This window comes from Vombatus ursinus, unplaced genomic scaffold (assembly GCF_900497805.2).
Source record: "Vombatus ursinus unplaced genomic scaffold, bare-nosed wombat genome assembly UNPS02014832.1, whole genome shotgun sequence".
Classification (NCBI taxonomy): Eukaryota; Metazoa; Chordata; class Mammalia; order Diprotodontia; family Vombatidae; genus Vombatus; species Vombatus ursinus.
In genome coordinates this window covers 47,565,868-47,586,954 of record NW_020954610.1, presented here as the reverse complement: position 1 = coordinate 47,586,954, position 21,087 = coordinate 47,565,868, and the positions used below count along the sequence as shown (strand labels likewise).

Here is a 21,087-nt window from a genome sequence, read left to right as displayed (position 1 = left end):
TTCCCCTGCTCTGGTTAAGCAGATATTCTTTTGTGAACTATTAGATGTAATATGAGTGTTTTATTCTAACATCAAACCTTCTGCACCAGCCCAACCTGGTGAGTTCTGGCCTATTACTATTGGCATGGCTGGTGCAGGATTGGTTTGGAATGGACCGTATTAAAGTGGGAGATGGCTAGCTGTGCAGAGGAAGGTGATCTCCTAGTGGTCTCTGTGCTTCTGGCAGTGATTACTAATTATTGTGAGGCGTCCCCCATTTACCTGGGGGATTAACTAGTAAATTGCAACCATTTTTCAACCAGAGAGAAATAGGAATATGCCTGTGTCTTTAAGAACTGTCATATGAAGATAAATGGTCATTTTTTGAATTTGCATAATTTTTTGAAATTGAAGGTAATAGTGATTGCACAGATCCATCAGCACCACTCTGTCCCCCAGACTGGAATTTTGAGTTTTCCTAAAAACTGTGCTAAAGAACTGCTTGGGCCTTTTTCTGTGGTGTTAGGAAGGCCATTGGCTTTGCAGGGGCTCTTGAGAGAATAATACTTAGTCTTCTCCAAGAGCCTAGAGGGATTACATAAGTTTAAAAAGAGAGAGCCTCCATTTTCACTCTGTCTCTGTCTCTCTCTATCTTTGTCACTTTCTCTCTCTCCCTTCCCCTCTCACTCCACCTCTCTCTATCTCTGTCTTTCTATCTCTCTGTCACTTTCTTTGTCTCTCCCTTCCCCTTTCACTCCACCTCTCTCTATCTCTGTCTTTCTCTGTCTCTGTCATTTTCTCCATCTCTCCCTCCCCCTCTCACTCCACCTTCCTTAGTCTCTCAGACTTCAGTGAGGAGAGTGCGAGGGACTTCTGTGGAATGCAAGCTCCAGGCACCCTCTCCAACTTTGCATAAATGACACATAGTTCACATTTTTTCTGGCTGCCTCTTGTTCCTTGTGTCTCTTTCCCCAAGCATAAGTGGAAGACTCAGAGCTGGAAATTCCCAAACTTGACAGCAGCCATGTGAGTCCGAGAAGTCAGGAGAGCCTGAATCTCTTTAGTCAGGGCTGACTGGCAGCACGTTAAATTTCCTGTATTGGAAAAGATGACTACTGAGAGGAAGAGAAACCTAAGCTCTGGCCTGCTGACCAAAACCCTTTGGTGTTGCCTCAGTCATACAGGGTGGCCATCCCTAACTTCATTAACACCGTGAACCAGCCAATGATGCCCTGGCCCATGGCATCTGTTGCACACAACCCAAGCCTGCTCCCAGGGGTGTAGCTCCTAGCCCAACCCAGAAGTGGCAGTATCTGGCATAGACACAGTAGCAGCATTTGCAGCAAGGCTCAGCACCTGCAACAAGGCTCAGGCCCCAGCATAGGAAGGGAGGAACGCTGATGCCATACAAAGGGTGAACATCACTCAGCCCTTTCACGGAGGGAAACCCTGGAGTAGGATAGGCCCAAGCCACACAGGCACCAGCCCCATTGGAGGGAGTATCAGGTAGCAGCTTATTACATCAATAAACCTTCTTCCCTCTCCTGTCCTCATCCAGAAACCATCCAGCACCCCTCTTCCATTGTCCACATTTCCCCCAAATCCCTGGGGGACACCCTTTCTCCGGGGTGACTCATGTCAGGCCTTTAAGCCTTACCTTCTTTGTGGTAAAACATGATTAAAATATAGATATATGGAATGGACTGGGACAGAATTCATATTATCTAACCCCTTCATTTTACATATGAAAAAACACAAACTTAGGGCTGGTAAGCAACTTCCTAAAGTCTGATAACCAGTCAGTGGAATCACTGAGATTAGCACCAAGACCTTTTGACTCCCATTTTAGTACTTTCTTCTGCTACATCTCACTTCCTCTCCTTGTTCATCTGTTTGCTATGGAGACCATTGCCACTACTTTTCATAAAAAGAGACTTCCTACTACAATTGAAAGTAGATTCCTAGGTGTTGGGGTTTTGTTTTGTTTTTTAATCTATTTGCAGTATGCATTATTTAGCCAACCTGGTAGCTCCTCAGAAAGGGAAAATATTTTGAAGGCCTCAAAGGTGGAAACCAGAATATGGTTTGGAACAGTTGTTTATGCGTTTAAAAAAAAATTCCATGCCTGCATATTGTGGGGAGAAGGAGGAGAGGAGAAAGCCTTTAAACTGAAAAATTAGACACATGTAGCTAGAGCCTTCACTGTTTCTTTATTGTTCAAACTTTTCTATAATTAGCATAGACTTCCCTACTTCTCAAAGTAACAAAAAAAATTTTTTTTTTAAGCTGTGACAGTTTGTAGTTGACAGGGAAGGACTAAATCACTGAGGTATATATTTGGAGTCCTGGGTGAGATGTGCTTAAATGAAGCATAGTGATTATTTTCACAGCAGAAGGTAGAACCATAATCTGAAGAAATGGGTAGTTAAGTGGACACCTGTGTAGTTGAAAAAAAAGAAAAGCAGCCTGGGTTCACAATAACCAATGTAATGTAATGCATTAAAGCTGCAGGAATAACTACACTCCTAAAAGGTCACCTCATCCATTTGGGGTTTTACTATGGTGTCTGAAGTATTAGGGCAATCTTTCATTAACCATCGTTATATTTACTTTTTTGTGTTGTTTAATCTACCATGCCCTAAAATGTTTAATTATGGGATGAAATAGTTATATAAAACATTTGCATTATAATGGGGCATATCATTTGGTTTAATTGGATTTTGGTACGCTTGATCTAAATCAAGACTTCAGTATACCATATGTGTGGAGAATTGTCCAATTCAAAAATTTTTTTTAATTAAAAAAAAAGATAGTACTTTGACTAAGACAGGTCACTGGATGAGATCTACACAAATAGTCTGCTGTAAAACAACTCTTCACACAGAATCATTCATTGGAAATGAAAGAGGAAGCATAAGTTTTCATGCCTCTTTTGGGTATGGCCCCAAGGAAAACAAATAAGCTGATACTTCAGTGCCTTGTACATAGTAGGCCCCTAATAAATTTTGCTGAAACAATGAACTTTAAGTTTTTATTCAAGAACTGCATTCCATCTACCCACTGGTCAATCAGAAAAACTATTCCACCAACTCTTTAATTATTTCCTTTATCATTTGTGTATAAAGATGGTGCTAAAACAAATCATCAGTAGAACTTGTGCTTTTAATCGTGGAAAAGCAGAATTACACAATGGATAGAATATTGGACTTGGGGGCAGGAAGACCTGGTTTCAAATCCTTCTACTGGTACTTGGTAGCCTTGTGACCAAATACAAGTCTAACCTCTCTTAGCCTCAGTCTCTTTATCTGCAAAGTAATATCTATACTTCCTAGTTCACAGGGTTGTTGTGAGAGTTAAATAAGGCAACATCTGTAGAGTGCTTTGCAAATCTTAATACCCTAAATAAATGTCAGTTATTTTTATTTTTATGTGGAGCCATCCAAGCTGTTGTCCAGTTCATTCTGTGACAGTGGCAGATATTTGCAAGATTGCTAGCCAAGAAAAGGTCACATCATTAAAAAATTAGAGGAAATTGCTATATCTGTGTCCAAGGCAGGCATTCTCAATCTAGGTTCCATGAACTTTAAAATAAAATTTGATAAGTGTATTTCAATATAGTTGGTCCCTTTTGCAATCCTATGTATCTTATTTTATGCATTTAAAAATTCTGAGCTTCATAAGACTGCAAAAGCAGTCTACAACACCAAAAAAAAAAGGTTAAAAACCACAGGTCTGGGGGGAGAATTCTTATTTAAACAAGTGATAGAGGTAACCATAGAAGTTAAAAGAAATTTCAGTTATATAAAATGAAAAAAAAATTTATATAAACAAAATCAGTTTAGTAAGAATAAGAAAAGAAGCATTTGATTGGGGGGAAACACTGCCTCATTTATCTCTAATATTCGGGATATATAGCAGTAGTAGTAATAATAACTAATATTTATATTATCACTGTAAGTTTTTCAAAGCAGTTTACAGGTATGATTTCACTTTATCCTTGCAGTAACCCTGGGAGACAGATTTTAGTATTATCTCCATTTTACAGATGAGGAAACTGAAATAGACAGTGGTTAAGTGACTTGCCCAGGATTATACTGCAAGTTAGTGTCTGGTGCTGGATTTGAACTCGGGTCTTCCTGATTCAAGTTCACCATACTATCCACTGTACCACCTAGCTGCCTTTATGTGTGTATATGGAGTTGACACAAATACCTAAGAATTACAGCCTTTCTCTAATTCTGTTCAAAAGATGTGAACAGCCAGTTTTCAAAAGAACTGGAAACTTTCAACCACCATATGAAAGAATGCCAAGAATCATTCTAATAATAAGAGAAATGCAAATTAAAAGTACTCTCTAGTTTCACTTTACAACCATCAAGTTCACAAAATTATCTGAAAAGAGAGGTACACTAAGGGATTTTTGGTGGAGCTTTGATTTTTGTGTAAATGGTCCAACTGATCCAGTACAGTTTGTAATTATACCAGAAAAACCGTTCAACTATACACATATCTCTTGACCCAGTGATACCTCTACTAGTCATCTAGTCCATGAAGGTCAAAGACAAGAGAGAAAGACCTCCTATTACCAAAATATTTATAGCAGCTCTTTTTATGATAACCAAGAACTGGAGTGGCATCTTGGCTCAGTGGCTTAAGAGCAGGCCTCAGAATCAGGACAACCAGTGTTAAAATGCCACCTCTGACACATAATGTCAGAGCCCTCAAAAGAACTGAACCAGAAACTAGACTACATACCGTACTCTAAACTCCGCAGCTTTATTGTCTCAGGTGGTACTCTTAACGCTGTGTCCTCTGTTAACACAGATACATTAACAGATTTGGAATTTCTGATACATAGATGAAAAAAAGTAATTTCTGTTTCTGCAATTTCTGGGAGGTATTCTCTGTTTTGTCTCTGACTTGGTAATTTTAGGAGCTGTTTGGAGGCTCTTTAACTATGAAACATCCATTGACTTTCACCAGATCACTTATAAAGCTGCAAATGATACTGAAAAAATAGAGTGGCATAACTGATTCCAAAGTTAAGACTCCTAAATGGAGTCTTAAAAATAAAGGCAGTCATTTGGAACCTGATTTTTCTGAACACCTGGCATCCCAGAAGATCGAAATATAAATGAATTGTACTTATTCCTTAAAGTGATTACTGTAAACATGAATATTTGTGGATGCCAGAGGTGAGCCTACAAAATTTCATTACTAGAAATTCTAAATTCTTTTTTCTATCACATTGAACAATAGCCTGTCATTATGTATGGATAAATGTTTCAGTCCTAACAAGGTTAGCTATAAATATTAATAAAAAAGGAAAATCAGTTTATGGATGCCCTTGGCTGATTGCAGCCATGTTGAGGCAACACCAATCAGGCAGTTCGCATGTTTTGGTTCCTCTAATGTTTTCTCTTTCCTCTGATGAAGATAAAATGTTTTAGTAAAAAGAGAAATTATTATCTGTCCTGCTCTTACTCCTTCTGCAATCCAGATTTAAACCCTCCTTCTCTCTTTTTTTTTATTGAGACCTCTTTATTTTTATATCTGCTCTTAATTTCTAATGTCACTTTCCTCCTCCCTTCACCAGAAAGCCACCTTTGATAGGAATGCTGTTAGTTAGGAAGGAAAAAAAGGTGGGTGGGCTGAGGAAGAAAGGAAGCCACTTAAATGATTTCCCCATTCCAGTCTCTTTCTCAATCTATCCTACCAGGCAGCTGCTTGAGCATACTTCTTAATGCTAATTTACTTCATATTAATCCCTTATTCAGAAGCCTTCTATAGCTCCTAGTTTGCCTATAAAGTTCAAATTCCTTATCGTCTACAATCTCTCCCAAACCCTTCTTTTCCAGCCTAATCTGTCTCACACACATACCTTGAGATCCAGCAAAAACAGACTAATTGGTGTTCCCTTGCCTGTATCTCTGTTTCTGTCATTTCTTCCACCCTTCTCTTACCCCACCTTTATCTTTGTCTATTGAAGTCATGCCCGGCTCAAACACCACCTTCTCCTTGACGTCTTCACTGATTCCCTCAGCCAGACATACTCTTACTCTCCTGAGCTCCCAAAAGAAAAAGAAACTTCATTTATTTTTCCTTTTCATGAGACACTAATCACGTTCTCTTTTGTATTGCCATCTCTGTAGGTTTTGACAATGTCAAGCCGCTCAGACACAGCATCTTTCCCTTGTGTTTCACTGTTGTCCCTTGTTTCTGCGTTCCTTCCTATCTACCTGCACTTTCTTAGTTTCCTTTGCTGGCTCGTTTGCCCCCTTAGTGTGGGTATCCTTTAAGGAAGGGATGGGGAATCTGCAGCCTCATGGCCAGATGTTGCCTTCTAGGTCCTCAAGTACAGCCCTTTGATTGAATCCAAACTTCACAGAACAAATCCCTTTAATAAAAGGATTTGTTCTGTAAAACTTGTACTGACTCTAAAGGTAGCACCCAAGGACCAAGAGGGCCACGTATGGCCTTCAGGCTGCAGGTTCCTTACCCCTGCCCTAAGGCTTCATCCTGAGCCTTTTCCTTCCTTTTTGTATCTCCAGTGCTTTGCACCTAGTAAATGCTTAGCAAATGGCTTTTGACTCATTCATACATTTCCTGGTGTCTTCTCTGCAATCACAAACCATCTGCCAAAATAATCTTCCCAAGGTACAAATCACTTTCTTGCTCAGAAATCTTCAGAGACTTCATACACTTCCATGATAAAGGAAACAAACCAATTTCTTTAAAATGATTCCTCCATCCCCCAAACCTCCACCATTTAAAAGAAACCTAGGTTGCATCTAAGATAAGGAAACAAACCAATTTCTTTCATGTGTTCTTCCCTCTACCACTCCCGAGGTCACATTTAAGCTAAAAACGTAATCTCCCAGGCTGGCATTTAAGGCCATTCACAGTGTGGCCAAACATTAAAATGTACATTTCTCCCCCCACACCGTGCACCCACCTCTGTCTCTCTTCATTCTGCTCTTCATACAGCACTGAGCTCAGGTCCTAGATCCTCCATGCGTTTTTCCTACGTGCTACTGATCTCTTCTTCCTGAAATAGTCTTGTCTTACTGATTCCTCTGTGCATATGTGGTATTCTCTAGTCTAGCAGGGTCCTGAAGGTCAGGGACTGTTTCACTTTATCCTTGTCCCTCATGCCCAACCTTGGACTTGCACCTAGTAAGCTCTTAATAAATGTTTCATTACTGTTAATGGCTTCTTTAAATGCCTATACTACTAAATGAACCTTTACTACTAAACTGTAGTAAGATCTTTGATGGTGGAGACCATGTCTTCTTTCTCAACCCTTTATAGCACCTAGCATGGTGCCTCAAATGTAGTAGAAACTTAATAAATATTTGTTCAATGGGTAAATTAATAAGTATGAAATGAATCAACTAAATTGAAAATTTTATTGTAGGAAAGATGATCTCTTTATGTTATTTCTCATTAAGCTCTCATAACAATTTTTGTTGTTCGGTCTTAGTGACCCAATTTGGGATTTTCTTGGCAAAGATACTGGAGTGGTTTGCCATTTCCATTTTCAGCTCGTTTTACATTTGCCCAGAGTCATACAGCTAGTAAGTGTCTGAGGCTGGATTTGAAATCAGGAAAATGAGTCTTCCTGACTCCAGGCACTCTATCCACTGTGCCTAGCTGCCCTAATAATAATAGACACTCTTTAACTTTCATATTCTCCATAGAAATATAACTTCTGAAATTATATATCTCAGGAACAGTTTTATTTACCCCCAGTAAAAGTCTGTTTGCCCAACATTGTGTCATGAGCACTGTCTTGGACTTAATATATTGTCATATCCATGAATTTAATTAAATCAGTATTTTAAAATTTGAAAAAAAAACAAGAACTGTCTACAACCATAGTACCATGTAGCCATGTTTGTAGTCATTCCTTTAAGTGCTCCATCGCCTTCTTGCCATTTTTTTTTTTTATATCTGCATTGCCAGATCCTAGCAAAGTGTCTGGCATATAGTGGGAACTTAATAAATATGTGATTCCTACAAATGAAAAACTAGAGTTGTACATTTTAAATTTTGTACATCTTTAAAGTTACATATCTTTTAACTTATTATGTTTCTACTTATTAATATGTATTCATGTGTGTTTTTCTAACCAAATTAGTTATCTTTTTCTTTTAGTTTTTGTTAAGATGGTACATTTGGGTGGGCAATTTTGAGTGCTGAGCAACATTTATTCCAAAATTTTATTTATCTTGCAATTAAAGGCACATCATTTAATTTATATGCAATGGTACCATAGCTGACCATCACTAGAAATGACAATATTTAAATGTTTATTAGCTGGAAATTCTTTTCTTATCTCTTTTTCCCCTATTTCACATTATGGAGCAGCCTTCTTAGTGTCTCTTCTACATGTATACATGGTAGAACATTTTGAAGAGCAGCTGGCATATAACACAGGTAGAAAAGGGTGAACAATGCTATTTCTCTAGGTCTGCAGAATTTTTTTTCCTCCTAAAACCAAAAGGAAAATTGATCAGCTTCTTCTTTTCGTTTCAGTTCCTACATATGATAACAAATGTCACTCCAGATGAGTAACTTAGTGGCAAATCAACATCCAAATTAGAAAAAAATCCAAAATAAAGTCCATACACAAAACTTACTTATCCAGATGATTTGTTAAACTGTATTTTTTATTCATGAGAGCAGGAGACAGAGAATGCTGCAAGTGCTCAGGTCTGTATCTCAAGGCAGGCCTCCATTAGCTGAGGCTGTCTGGGTGACCAATGTGTCAGGAGAGTGAGGAGGGTTTGGGTTAAATGGAGGGGAATAGTAAAAATGGCTTCTCAGCTTTCCCTTTTTATAGAAAAGTCCCAGCTCTGATGTGTATCAGTGGTGTTTCACTAGTTTTCCTTGCTTCCCAAGAGCTCTAGAAGAGTGATTGATGGGGAAGAAAGGTTTTATTTACTGTCTCTGTAGCCAGATCTGTACTTTGAGGTCTTTGAACTTTGTAATTGGTTGAGGAGACATCATAGTATTTTAGCAAGAACACTGTGTGATTCAAGAGACCTGCTTCTTAGTCCAAGTCCTGTATTGACTAGTTGTGTGACCACAGGAAATACACAACCTCTGTGGGCCTCAACTAAATGCCCTATAAAGTCCCTAGGGTTCTGAGAATTACTTAGTAATCAGAAAAACTTACATCATGGAGTCACACTTTCTGTTTTTCAGTTTCTATTTTCAGTAGTTCCCTGATTTACTAATTTCTTCTATTTCTGAAGGGCCTCATTTGGCATTTCTTAAAAATGTAATTATAGTATTAAAGCTATTTGTAAAAGCTATTTGAATCTAAAGCAAATTTGGTATTATGATCCTAAATAGATTTTGAAAACGTGAGCCAGTGGAAATAGTTTAAAATAATTTAAATATTTTCATTAAGCTTGACTTCCTAGGTGTTTTAGAATTGACTTATTCATAGAGATGCAATTCCTTGGAGAGAACTGAATTCTAATCTAAGAAAACTTGACATTTTATATTTCACATGTTAGGTTTTTTTCATACCAAATTATTGGTGATATGTTTTCCCCCAAAGGAACAGATCTCTCTAAAAAAAAAAAAAATGACATGTTAATCTGTGCATTATAACTGCGTTCGTTTAGAATTTTAAAAATTAGTTTTCTTTTTTCAAGTTTTGAATAACCCTTTATATTTAAATACCAGTTTTTCAACTTTTCTGTTTGTAGTTATTAACTATTCAATAAGCAGTTCATAACTTCTCTCTCTGTATATAGGTTTTTGAAACCCCATTATTTAAGTCCCTTTAAAACAAAAAATATAGATAGATGAACAGATAGTTTCAAACACATTATAGGATAGATTTCCTTTTTGGTTCTTCCTAAGAAAGACTGTGTTTTGAGCCAAATTAAATAAGAGGAAATTTAATAGGGGTAAGTGTAAAGTTCCTCTATGGGTTCAAAAAAAATCACCTGTAAAAATATAGGATGGGAAGTACCATACCAGAAAAAAAAGGAGATCTGGGCTTTTTCTTGACTACCAGCTCAATCTGAGTCAACAGTGTTGTTGAAGAGGTTTGGGGGTAGAGGTTAGGGGTACTGGGACCCCAAGAATGCCAAGCCAGAGCCTCCTGGAATGAATTCACACACTTAAGCCATCTTTCAGTCAAGAGACAGTTTATTATAATGCCAATAGAAGCCAGTGAAGTCCCTTTGGGGAACTTGTACCTTAATGGGGGTGAATTTTGAACTTATATAGAAAAGGGGCATGGGAAAGTAATGCCAGGGATGCTAATTAGATAATCTAAGGGGCCCAGGTGTCTTTGGGAGCTATAGATGGGAAAGTATTGGGAGTATACCAGACCTTGAGGGAATTGTCAGAGGCATGGATCTTGGGGAAGCAATAGAGACAGGATCCTTTGGCAGGCACCCTGGGAAAGAGTCCTTGGGTCAGTGTAACTGTCTCTTTCCTGATAAGGGAATTATACAATCGCAACAACAGAAAATTTTCTCATGGAGGCGGGGGGCTGGGTTACTTTCAGACAGATGGTCTTAGGGCTTTTTGGGGTCCAGATCCCACCACCCCATCAATGTCGCAGTTTAAAAAAAAAATCTTGGACCACATTAAGTCAAGAACAGGAGTGGTGAACAAACTCTTAGGGGATTTGTTCTGTGAAGTTTGGATTCATTCAGTCAAAGGGCTACACTTGAGGACCTAGAGGGCCACATGTGGCCTCAAGGCCGCAGGTTCCCCACCCCTGGTCTAGAACATGAGATGTTCTTTCTGTACTCTGGAATATGGTGTTCAGTACTGAATTCCTTATCTTAGAGAAAGGATATTAACAAGGTAAAACTCTACAAGAAGGGTGACAGGAGAGTGAAAGAATTGAAGACTGCAATATAAGGAGCAGCTGTAAGAAATGAAAATGTTTAGTCTAAGTCAGTGGTTCTCCAGGTGTGATCCACAGTCCCCTGGTGTTCCCTGAGAACCTTTCAGAGACTCCCCAAGGTCAAACTTATTTTTATAATAATACTAAGGTGTTATTTGCCTACTAAAAAACTTCTTCCTTTTCCATCTTTGTAAGGCTGGATTTTCTTCTTATAGGTCAACCAAAACAACATATCACAACAGATTAAATGCAGAAGCAGAATAAGAAACTAACTCACCAGCAGACATTAAAGAGATTTGCAAACATGTGAAACAATACTACTCTTCTCACTCAATAGATTTTTTTTCATAAAATAGTTTTATATGAACATGTAATAGGTTTATAATTGATGTTTTTAATGAATTAATATTTTTTTTCAAATTATCAGTTACAACTTCTAACAAAGCTATAATTGACATAAACGAAAGTTTGTGTTTCAGAGTGTGAAGGGGTCCTGAGACCAAAAACTTTGAGAATTGCTGATCTAGAGACTCTTTGGGAGAGGGACTTAAATATCTGTCTTCAGTTATTTGAGGGACTGTCTCGAAGATGAGGAATTAGGTTTGCTCCACTTGGTACTAGAGGATAGAGCTAAGAGCAAAAAGTAGAAGTTACAAAGAGGCAGAGTTCAGGTCCATCTGAGATAAACTCCCTAATGATCAGAACTGTCTAAAAGTGGAATGAGCTGCCTGAGGGGGCAATGGTTTCTTCTTACCTGAGGTCTTTAAGTAGGGGCTGGGTGATCGCTTCTCTGACATGGAGAGGCTCCTCTCATTAAGGGATGGGCTGGAGGCCCTTTCCAGCTCTGAGTTTTCCATAATTCTGGGAAGTGGTAGTTTATTTGCAACTTCAAATGGCTGAGGCTAAGGTATCACTATAAACAAATCTCTAGCACAACGTGAATGGCAAACCTAGAAATGAAAGAATGTTACAGATCAAGTGAAATAAAGAAAACTATCATCTTTAATGCTTGTTTATTGACAGAGATCCTTCCCATACCTAAGCTATAACTAAGGCGTAAAATGCACTTTTGGAAACCACATTAAAACATGTTGGAAACATCATAGAAGCAAGGAGTTACTATACTGAAGCCTCCAAAAGGACTTAATTTACTCACTGGGAATTGTTTATAACAGGATAATCAACATCATAATGTAATGTCCCATAACTGTGCCAATTACATAGTTCCTATCCCTTTAGAGTTTATCTCTTAAGAAAATCCTTTACAAAATCAGATAAGGAAAGAAACTAGATATAATGAGTAGAAAATCCAAATTAACCTTAGTACAAGGGGGACCCAAGTCACCCTAGAGATTTCTGTCAGTCCTGTGGAAATGAAAGGAGAAAGAGGTTTTAATTAAGAGAATGTATCATCTCCATATCCACAAACCTTTCACAAACAACCAATAGAATTGTAGTGTGAATTACGTAATACATGTACTTGGAAAGTTAAGCATAAAACTACAGAGTAAGCAAATTTATATAAAGCGACCCTTAAACTGGAAAACCAAGCCTTAGCCAAGAATAAGTAAATTGACATTAGATAAACACCATTTCAGCAAAAAGAAACAGTCCTGTTATAAAATTACTTCCCCCATTGGCCGGAAACTAACATTACTTTCTCAGTGCCAGGATAAACAGAAGCTTGACTGTCTTACTACCTTAGGTCATTGTAAGCCTGCAAGATAGAACATAAAGGTTCAGAATCATTTCCAGACCACATTTTATTCTTCCTATTGGGATCTAAATTGTTTTAAAATTAAATGAACCCTAAGAATGTTAGTAATCAGTTCCTATAGATTTTACAGAAGGTGAAACCAACCAGTTCACTGAATTTCTAGCCACTTTAGATCTAATATTAATTCCTTAATAATTAGACTATGCTATAACTTCTGTCAATTAGTATTTATTAAGCACCTACTATGTGCCAACCACTCTGCAAAGTGCTGATAATAATGGTATCAATAATCTATTAACTTCCTGTCTTAATTATGGATAGTATTCTTTTTGCTTTTTTCTTATATATATGGACTTTTTAAAAATTCTTTAAAGTTAATAAAATTTAAAACTTTTTGTGAATTTAATGACTGTTAACTATTATTCTTCTAGGAACTCTGTGGAGAGCAAATCAAACAAAGGATTTAAAGAAAGTTCTTAAGGACATCAATAAAGAAATCCCATTGGTATTTGTCAGTGGAAACCACGACATTGGTAATGTTCCTACATCAGAAGCTGTAGATGAGTATTGCCATACTTGGGGAGATGACTATTTCAGCTTCTGGGTTGGAGGAGTGCTTTTTCTTGTCCTGAATTCACAATTATATGTTGATTCTTCTAAGTGCCCCAACTTGAAAAAGGCCCAAGACCAATGGCTTGACACTCAACTAGCAATGGCGAAACAGAAGATGTGTAAACATGCTGTTGTATTCCAGCACATCCCTCTTTTCCTCAAAACTGCCGATGAAGAAGATAATTACTTCAACATAAGTAAGCCAGTACGCCAAGAGTTAATGAGAAAGTTCGTCAATGCAGGTTGGTATTTTTTGTACTTTTACAATTTTTTTAAAATTTTCCTCATTTTATCTTATATGTTATTTCTACCTTTTGAAGAAATTAAATGACCTAAGATTTTGAGGTAATGAAGTCCACAGCATTGATATCCATTTTAAAAATGATGTAAGGGGAGGAAATATGGTGTCTAGAGGAATGGAAACCTGTAATGCTTCAGAAGGAAAAGGCCGTTATATAAAGAACACTGAGCTGGGGGTCAAAACATCTGGTTTTCAGTCCTGACTGCCCCTTACAAACCTTGTGACCTTGGACGATCCCTTTCCCTTCCTCAGCCTCAATTTCCTCTTACTAAAAATGAAGGAAGTGGATTAGAAGTCTCTAAGAGCCTTCCAGTTCTTTGATTCTCTTAGCCCGAAGGGGAGACATGCAGAGCCCCTGATGGGACAATCACCAACTTAGCTTCATCCTCTGAGAAAGTAGCTGTGATAGCTTTTATCATCTGTACAGAGAACAAGTATAGGGCAGCAATATACTTTTCCATTTCCACAGATTGCATGTTTATATAAGGAGGTTACAAGTTAAGAGTAAAACTTCTTTTTAGTATCTTAGAAACATTGAGTAGTGACTTTAATGGGGAGGTACAAAGGAGATATTTAATAGTTTTGTTTTGGTGAGATGGACTGAGTTCTTCCTAGCATTTTATAATCAATAATACATTTGACCTGAAACCTGACCTTGTGAAAATGTAGTTAGATATGATCTGCTATATTTTTGTCCCAGTCACAGTTGGGTATTTGTTTGGTAGGGACTATTAGGTTATACCTAATGGGCTAGCCTTCCAAAGAAATTTGGTAATAATAAAGTGAAGAGATTTCAATTGCAGAAGATTGTGCTAAATATTAGGAAAGTAATTATTATTAAAAATGCCCGAGAAAACCTTGATAGACTTCTTGTAATCTTTGTTCATTAAGTATGGTAGCATTTATTTGTGAAGAATAATAAGCACTTCTCTATTTGGGGAGATTTTCACATAAGGCAAGCATAATAGGAAACATTTTTCATCTGTACCATGGGGATGTAGCTTTCATTGGGCAGATTTCATTAAGGTCTTTGAACTTTACTCCATGCTTGAAGTGATGCAGAAAACCATCTCAGTGACAAGTGAATTGAGTGTCAAGGTGTCATCAAAGCCTCTTTGTTTCATTTCTTAGAGACTTTTGCTGTAGGAAATAGTGTCAGTGAAAACATTTAATTTCACTGAAATTATTTCTTTCATATCAAATGTTAAGCCATGTAAATGTCATCAGTGTGACTGGTATTTATTTGTTAATGCAGTATTTACTTCTGTTCCTTGTTCTCTGTTTTTGTGTAGCTGCCTCCTGATCAGAATGTAAGACCAAACTTCCCTGCATACCTAAATATTCTTTATAAGCATAAACCTAATACTTCATCTCTCCTTAGGAGATTGAAATTTAGGTCTGAGAATGGCTACCTCTTCCTGTACACTTTCGTATCATGATGAATTTTTAATTACTCTGAAATTTCATCTTGGAAAATCTAGAAACAGAAGACATCCTTCAAACAGGTTCCACATTAACCTCTGATTCTGACTTTGTTAGCTCAACAGATCTCCCCTTTTAATGACTTTCTGGCCCACCCCACACCCACCTCTGCTGCAAAAAAAAAAAGAAGAAAAAACGGCAATTGTGGGAAAAGGAGCTTAGGGTTTCATTTTGACACTATTGTGTCAATAGGTGAATTACATGTTTGGTTTAGAAGTGTAATTAGATGGGTTATAATGGTATAGGTAAGCATCTATGAGTAATTCAAAAAATTTCTTGTTTAATAGCAAATTAATTTGAACCCATTTTGGAAAACCAGAGGGTCAAGTAATATTTTGTAAAAATTCATTAACTCAAAGAACATGATAAAAATTATAGGTAATGATAGCAGATTGTATTTAATATTGCCTCAGGCTTTTTCTGAGTAGTATTTTTTTTTCCTAATACTATTTCAGTCTCATTTTTCTAGTTGTGCTGAAATGCCAGTACTCAAAAATATGTCAAAAGCTCATCAGAATATTAGGATAGCTTTTAATTATGATAATTGTGTTGTGATAAAACAGCCTTTTAAAGAACAAATCCCTCCCCAAACAACCATAGAGGCCAAACCCAGATCCTTTAAAACTATTTTAATGAATAATTCTGAATCATTGTGTGGGATGAATAAATGATTTAATAAGGAATACCAATAATCTTCTCACATTGTTGTATTAATTTTTTTTAAATGAGAGGAGGCCCGTGAAGAGAAGGAGGAAGAAGCATACAATAGGGCAACTGCATAACGCTGAGATGAGTTCTCTTAATCAGAAAATGTGAGCTCTTCATGTCTACAGGTTTCCTTAGTAACAGATGCATTTGGTTCCTACGTTTAGTCTCATGAAAACCTCCTTTGTATGTGTACAAAGTGTTGTCAATAGATAGTATAAATAAACAGTTATCATGGCAGGACAGATACACAGATATGAAATTGCACCAGTTACATTGTATCTTTTTTGCCTTCCTCAGGAATAAGCAATTTCATCATATCCACAGTCATCAAAATTAGTTTTCCCTCTAATTCACTTGATACCTGTTTTGAGTTCTAAGAAACAGATAATAGACAATGAAGTCCCAGTTATACCTCTATATTTTCTTTAGCCATTGCATTTTTTTCAGCATGAAGTTAATATCCTGAGCAATTAACATGTATAGCAATTTTTAAAAAACTAAATCCTAAAAAAATTACTTTAGGTTTTCAATGAACATGTTTCCCCTGATATCCTTTGTGCCTTTTTCTTTTCTCAACATAGTACTTAGAACTGTGTTTTAAAATGCCCCAAGCAAATTTAATAGTTATTTAAAACTCGTCAGTTGATTTTTTTTCCTCCTAAAAGTTAATAAGGAATTTCATAGGATTGGGGATTTCCCCCCCAGTATGTTTACTTTCTTTTCTAAAACAGAAGTGGAAGGTGATACAAGGGAGAATGTTGTGGCTCACAGTGGTGGTTTTGGAATCATCAAAATTTGGAAGACAAAATGCATAGTTTAGAGGGTCTAAAAGTCAGGCTTCATAGTCATCCTAAGCCACAAAAGCATGGGCCCAGATCTGGTCACCAGCACAGATTGGAGAAGTATTCTCTGCTGACCTTCAGGTGGAAAACTCCATTACTCATGGAAATGTTTCTCATGTCAAGTCCTGAAAGTCTTAAGAAATCATACATAGTTCTGTGCCAATTAATAGGGATGCTCCCATTAAAGCAGTTCCTAGAATATTTCAGAGGAAGATCTGCCTTTCTCCCTCCTTCCAAATAGTCATTGTAACTTGTGGAAGCACTACTATCCAGGTGCACTGACAGACCTCACACGGCCTGTGTGGAAAAGTCTCTCAGCAAGATCTGCTTATTATTCATATTCTGTCTCTGAAGGAAAAATTCCTCTGGAATGCATTCATGTGCTAAACTTATATTTTTAACTTATACAATTTTGATTGATTTATTGGCAAACAGACTTATATGCAAACTTTGTAATGTATCCCCTACATGATGTTCATTTTTAAGTTCCTCACCTAAAAGTCATGAAGCAAAGTTGACCATATGTTGTTGTCCTTAGTGTCAGATTCATTCCCTAAGAAAATATTTCAGTGACGTTTTACCAATCTTCAAATTAAAAAAACAGGGAAAGAATAACAAACAGTCGTTTTATTAACATTTTCACAATACAAAAACTCTAGGAGTAAATCCACTTCAGTAATTTTAGCCTCTTGATTTCATTTTCCAAGTTTAGATCTCATTTTGATGTGGTTAGCTACATTTTTATGTTTCAATCAGTTTTGTGTAAACATCATGTTTTAGTCATTTGATGTCTATATTTCATTCACTATAAACCTAGATAAAAGACCAACTGCAGAAGCTACATCTGGTGTGAAGTGATGAATTGCATTTCTCACATTGGAGGTATCCTTAACAGTTGGGCTAATTAAACTTAAAATCATGTCCTTATGATAAATATTTATAAATTGAGAATCTGGTGCTTGTAAATGAGTACTGTTACGTTTTCAAGTTAAACAGATAACTCTTCGTGGAAAATAAATCATTTTCTTTATTATTTTGTTGTTTCCTTTCCACCTGCCCTCCTCCCCCCAAAAAACCAGTGATTTTTGGAAAGTGACATTTTTGTTTCAAGTAGTACAAATAGCAAAGGACACAAAAACACTGACCAGCCCTAACTAGATCAAGACTTAGTGAAATGAAAATACTAGAGTTGGTGCTTTTAGTTCATTTTAACAAGAATCAGTCTAATTTTGCAATTACCAGTTGTGTTCAGCACTAGAAATTCTGGTTTCTGTAACTTGAATAAACATTTTCATATGCTAGATACAATTTTTTTTTCCACTTACTAGAAATTAGATGTAACTGTAAGGGGTAGTTTTCTTTTCATCTTAAGAAGAGACTTGTTGATATCCTAATTTGTGAGGCAGCATGGGGCCTTGGAGAAAGCAAACTTCTGTATCGAAATGACCTGGGTTCAATTCCTCCTTCTGATACATGTTGGCTCTGTGACTCTGAGCAAATAATTTAACCTCTATGTTTCCTAGGAAACTAACTCTCTAATACTTTAAATTGCATCTTTTTATCCTCAATGCCTAGCAGAGTGCCTCACATATTCTCTGAAGTATAATGCATTAAAAAAAAGGATGACATTGTTCTTTCACTGTGTGTGTGTGTGTGTGTGTGTGTGTGTATACTATGTGTATACATGTCTTCAATACATATAGAATTAGATATACACACAATAACATTCCAGTCCTTTGAACTGACTACAAATTACCCAAAAAGAATCATTTTTGGTGAATAATTTACACTATTGCATCCACTTTTAATTTCACAGATTACTCATGTGTTTGTGGTCATATATCTTGTGGTTCTCCAGGTTGAGTGACTCTGAAGTTTTATACAGCAACCCCCTTAGTGTCATGGAAAGTGCAGTTTTGGGCCACGCCAGCGTAGCCAAAAATGAGTTTTCTTAGAACTGTAGTAATAGTTATAAATCAATAAACTAGCATTTAGTAAGCACCTACTAGTACCAATCTGTGCAGACACTGTGCTAAGCTCTGGGGATACAAAGAAAGTTTTTAAAAAAAGAAGTCCCAGCTCTCAAGATTGCTCACAAAATTCTTCTTAACTATTGTCAGGGTTCCGTATTGTAAATATATGTATCATATTAGAATCTCATTCATAGAATCAGAATTTTAGAGCCAGAACGGACTTTATTTCTGAGAGAAATGACAAGTGGATTTTTTTGATCAACAAATTTGATCAATATTCTTCTTTAGCTTGGATAATCACATGTATGAAATGTACTTTCCTGTACATAAATGGTACTACTGATCTGTCCAGTAAACTATGCATTTTGAGTTGTTTTCCTTATAGAAATAATAATTGATTTGTACTCTTGCTCTGTTTCCTTTAGACCAATTGCATTCATATCAAAGAAAGCTGGCTAGAGTTGAGAGACCATCTGTGGCCATGGATCCAAATAAACATTAGCTGGTTCAATCAATAATTGAGTCTATAACCATGTGCTCATTGGTCTGGTACTGCAATCAGCTGGCTTAAAAGTATGAGTCACAATTTGGTAGGACAGGATTCCTAGGTAGATACTCTGGTAAACACTTACTACCTAATTTTTAAACATGTCATGCCTGTCATTTTTCAGTAGCAAAATTAATCATTCCTACTGTTAAGTAATATTACAGCAAAGTTCTTAGAATAAAAATTCTTATATTTTAAGGAATAAGTTCACAACTGGATTTGATGCCAGCCAATTTGACCATGTTTCATATTTTGTTATGGAGCTTATTCTATACATGGTACACTGAAGGTAGAAAGTAGAGTTTGTAATGTAGCTGGGGTATGTTTTGCTTATCTTATTACTGCATCTTTCCACCAAAGCCATTCTTCAGTGACTCTTTGTGGTGGGGAGGCGACCCTGGGTTCCCAAAGATTACACCAGAAAACAGAAGCTCTGGCTTTCCCTGTCAAGTTGGAAGGGCTTGAGGTGTAAGTCCAGCAACAGACTCTGCATCTGTCATAAGAGGCTCAGCTTAACTTGTACAGACAAGCATGCCACCAGAAAACTTGTAACTACTCTAATAGCTAACATTCATATGCACCTATTATGTGCCAGGTACTGTGCTAAGCACTGAACAATTATTAACTCATCTAATCCTTGCAACAGCCCTGAGAGATAGACGTTATTATTATCACCATTTTACAGTGGTAAAACCTCAGCTATGAAGGCAAACAGAGGTTTAGTGACTTGCCCAAGGTCACACAGCTAGTAAGTAGCTGAGGCTAGATTGGAAGTCAGGTCTTCCTGATTCCAGACCCAGCATTTGCTCTACAGTAACAAAGGCATAGATGTTACGGAATAATCACACTCCTGGGGATTTTGATGCATGAGTAGAGCAAGGTGCTACTGTTCTGCCAGAGTGTAATTATTTCATAAGAATGCTGTCCTTTTCCCTGGAGTTTGAGAACTGGTGGACTCATTTTTTTTACATATGATTTTCTATCATTAAACCATATTTGTATATATGTGAATATATACTTGCTACATATAGAATTCTTCTGACCATCTGATAGAATTCTTATTTCTCATAGATATGCATAACCATCTGTCATCAATGAATACTCTTATACAAATTTAATTTCAAAACGAGATAATAAATTTACTACTTTTAACTTTTAACTCAGTTCTTTTTTTAAAAACTCTAACAGCCTCTTTTTCTTTATGGCTTTGTCTATACAGAGCCAACAGCACAAATGTTTTAGTCAGAAACCTTCCTTTGGCACCCATATACACAACAGCAGCAATGACATTTCCAGGGGCATTAAAACACTTTTATGATTGAGCCCACCTGCCTCCTGTAATGATTGGGCCCACCTGCACTTCAGTGCTTCCACAGTTCTGGGCATCTGTGTAAGCTGTGGAAGCCTTACTGCTTAAGATTAATTATGGAAAGCTGAAAAATGTTCACATTTAAGCACTGTAGTTATATAATTATAAATTCTTTTTTACAAAGAGCATCTCAAAAATTAGCCAGCTGTCTTTGGGGTGTATACAGCTTGTTACAAGGGAGACAAAGAAACAGTATGGATGGATTGGATCAGTACAAAGAAAAACTTTTCATAGAAGGAATTGAGAGTTAAAATAATGGTATATCCCAGATATATGCCAGTTGGGTTGCAAGCATGGAAGCGTACACCAGAGGAAATGAAAGCAGTGATCAAACTTTTTCATGTTTTTGATTTGGGTTTTTAGCACGTTTTTAGTGCATTTTCAGTGACAGCATTTTGGTTGCCTTCGTAACTCGAACCCTCACTGACTATGCTGGGGAGGTGGGGGAAGGGGTTCACCTCATTTCCAAAATGTTACATAGTGGTTCATCTATGGTTACTGTGCTTTTTCTCCCCATCCAAGTAGTCCCTGTTTATTGGCAAAGACCATACTATCAGAATACAGAAATTATAAACTGTATTTCATCCACTTTTAGAAAGCTTGTCAATTTATGCTACTGGCACACCGCCATCTGGTCTGTAGATTGGTCTTATTGTATGCACACCGTCTATAACA

At 37.0% G+C, this 21,087-nt stretch overlaps 1 protein-coding gene across 2 annotated transcripts in view; it reads left to right on the top strand.

Moving 5' to 3' along the window:
* Positions 1-21,087, top strand: part of CPPED1 (calcineurin like phosphoesterase domain containing 1) — a 120,972-nt gene that overhangs the window by 66,703 nt on the left and 33,182 nt on the right. For both annotated transcript variants that reach the window (XM_027839333.1, XM_027839332.1), the window contains exon 3: positions 13,010-13,432. In XM_027839333.1, the coding sequence (XP_027695134.1) occupies positions 13,010-13,432 (423 nt within the window). The remainder of the gene's footprint in view (positions 1-13,009; positions 13,433-21,087) is intronic.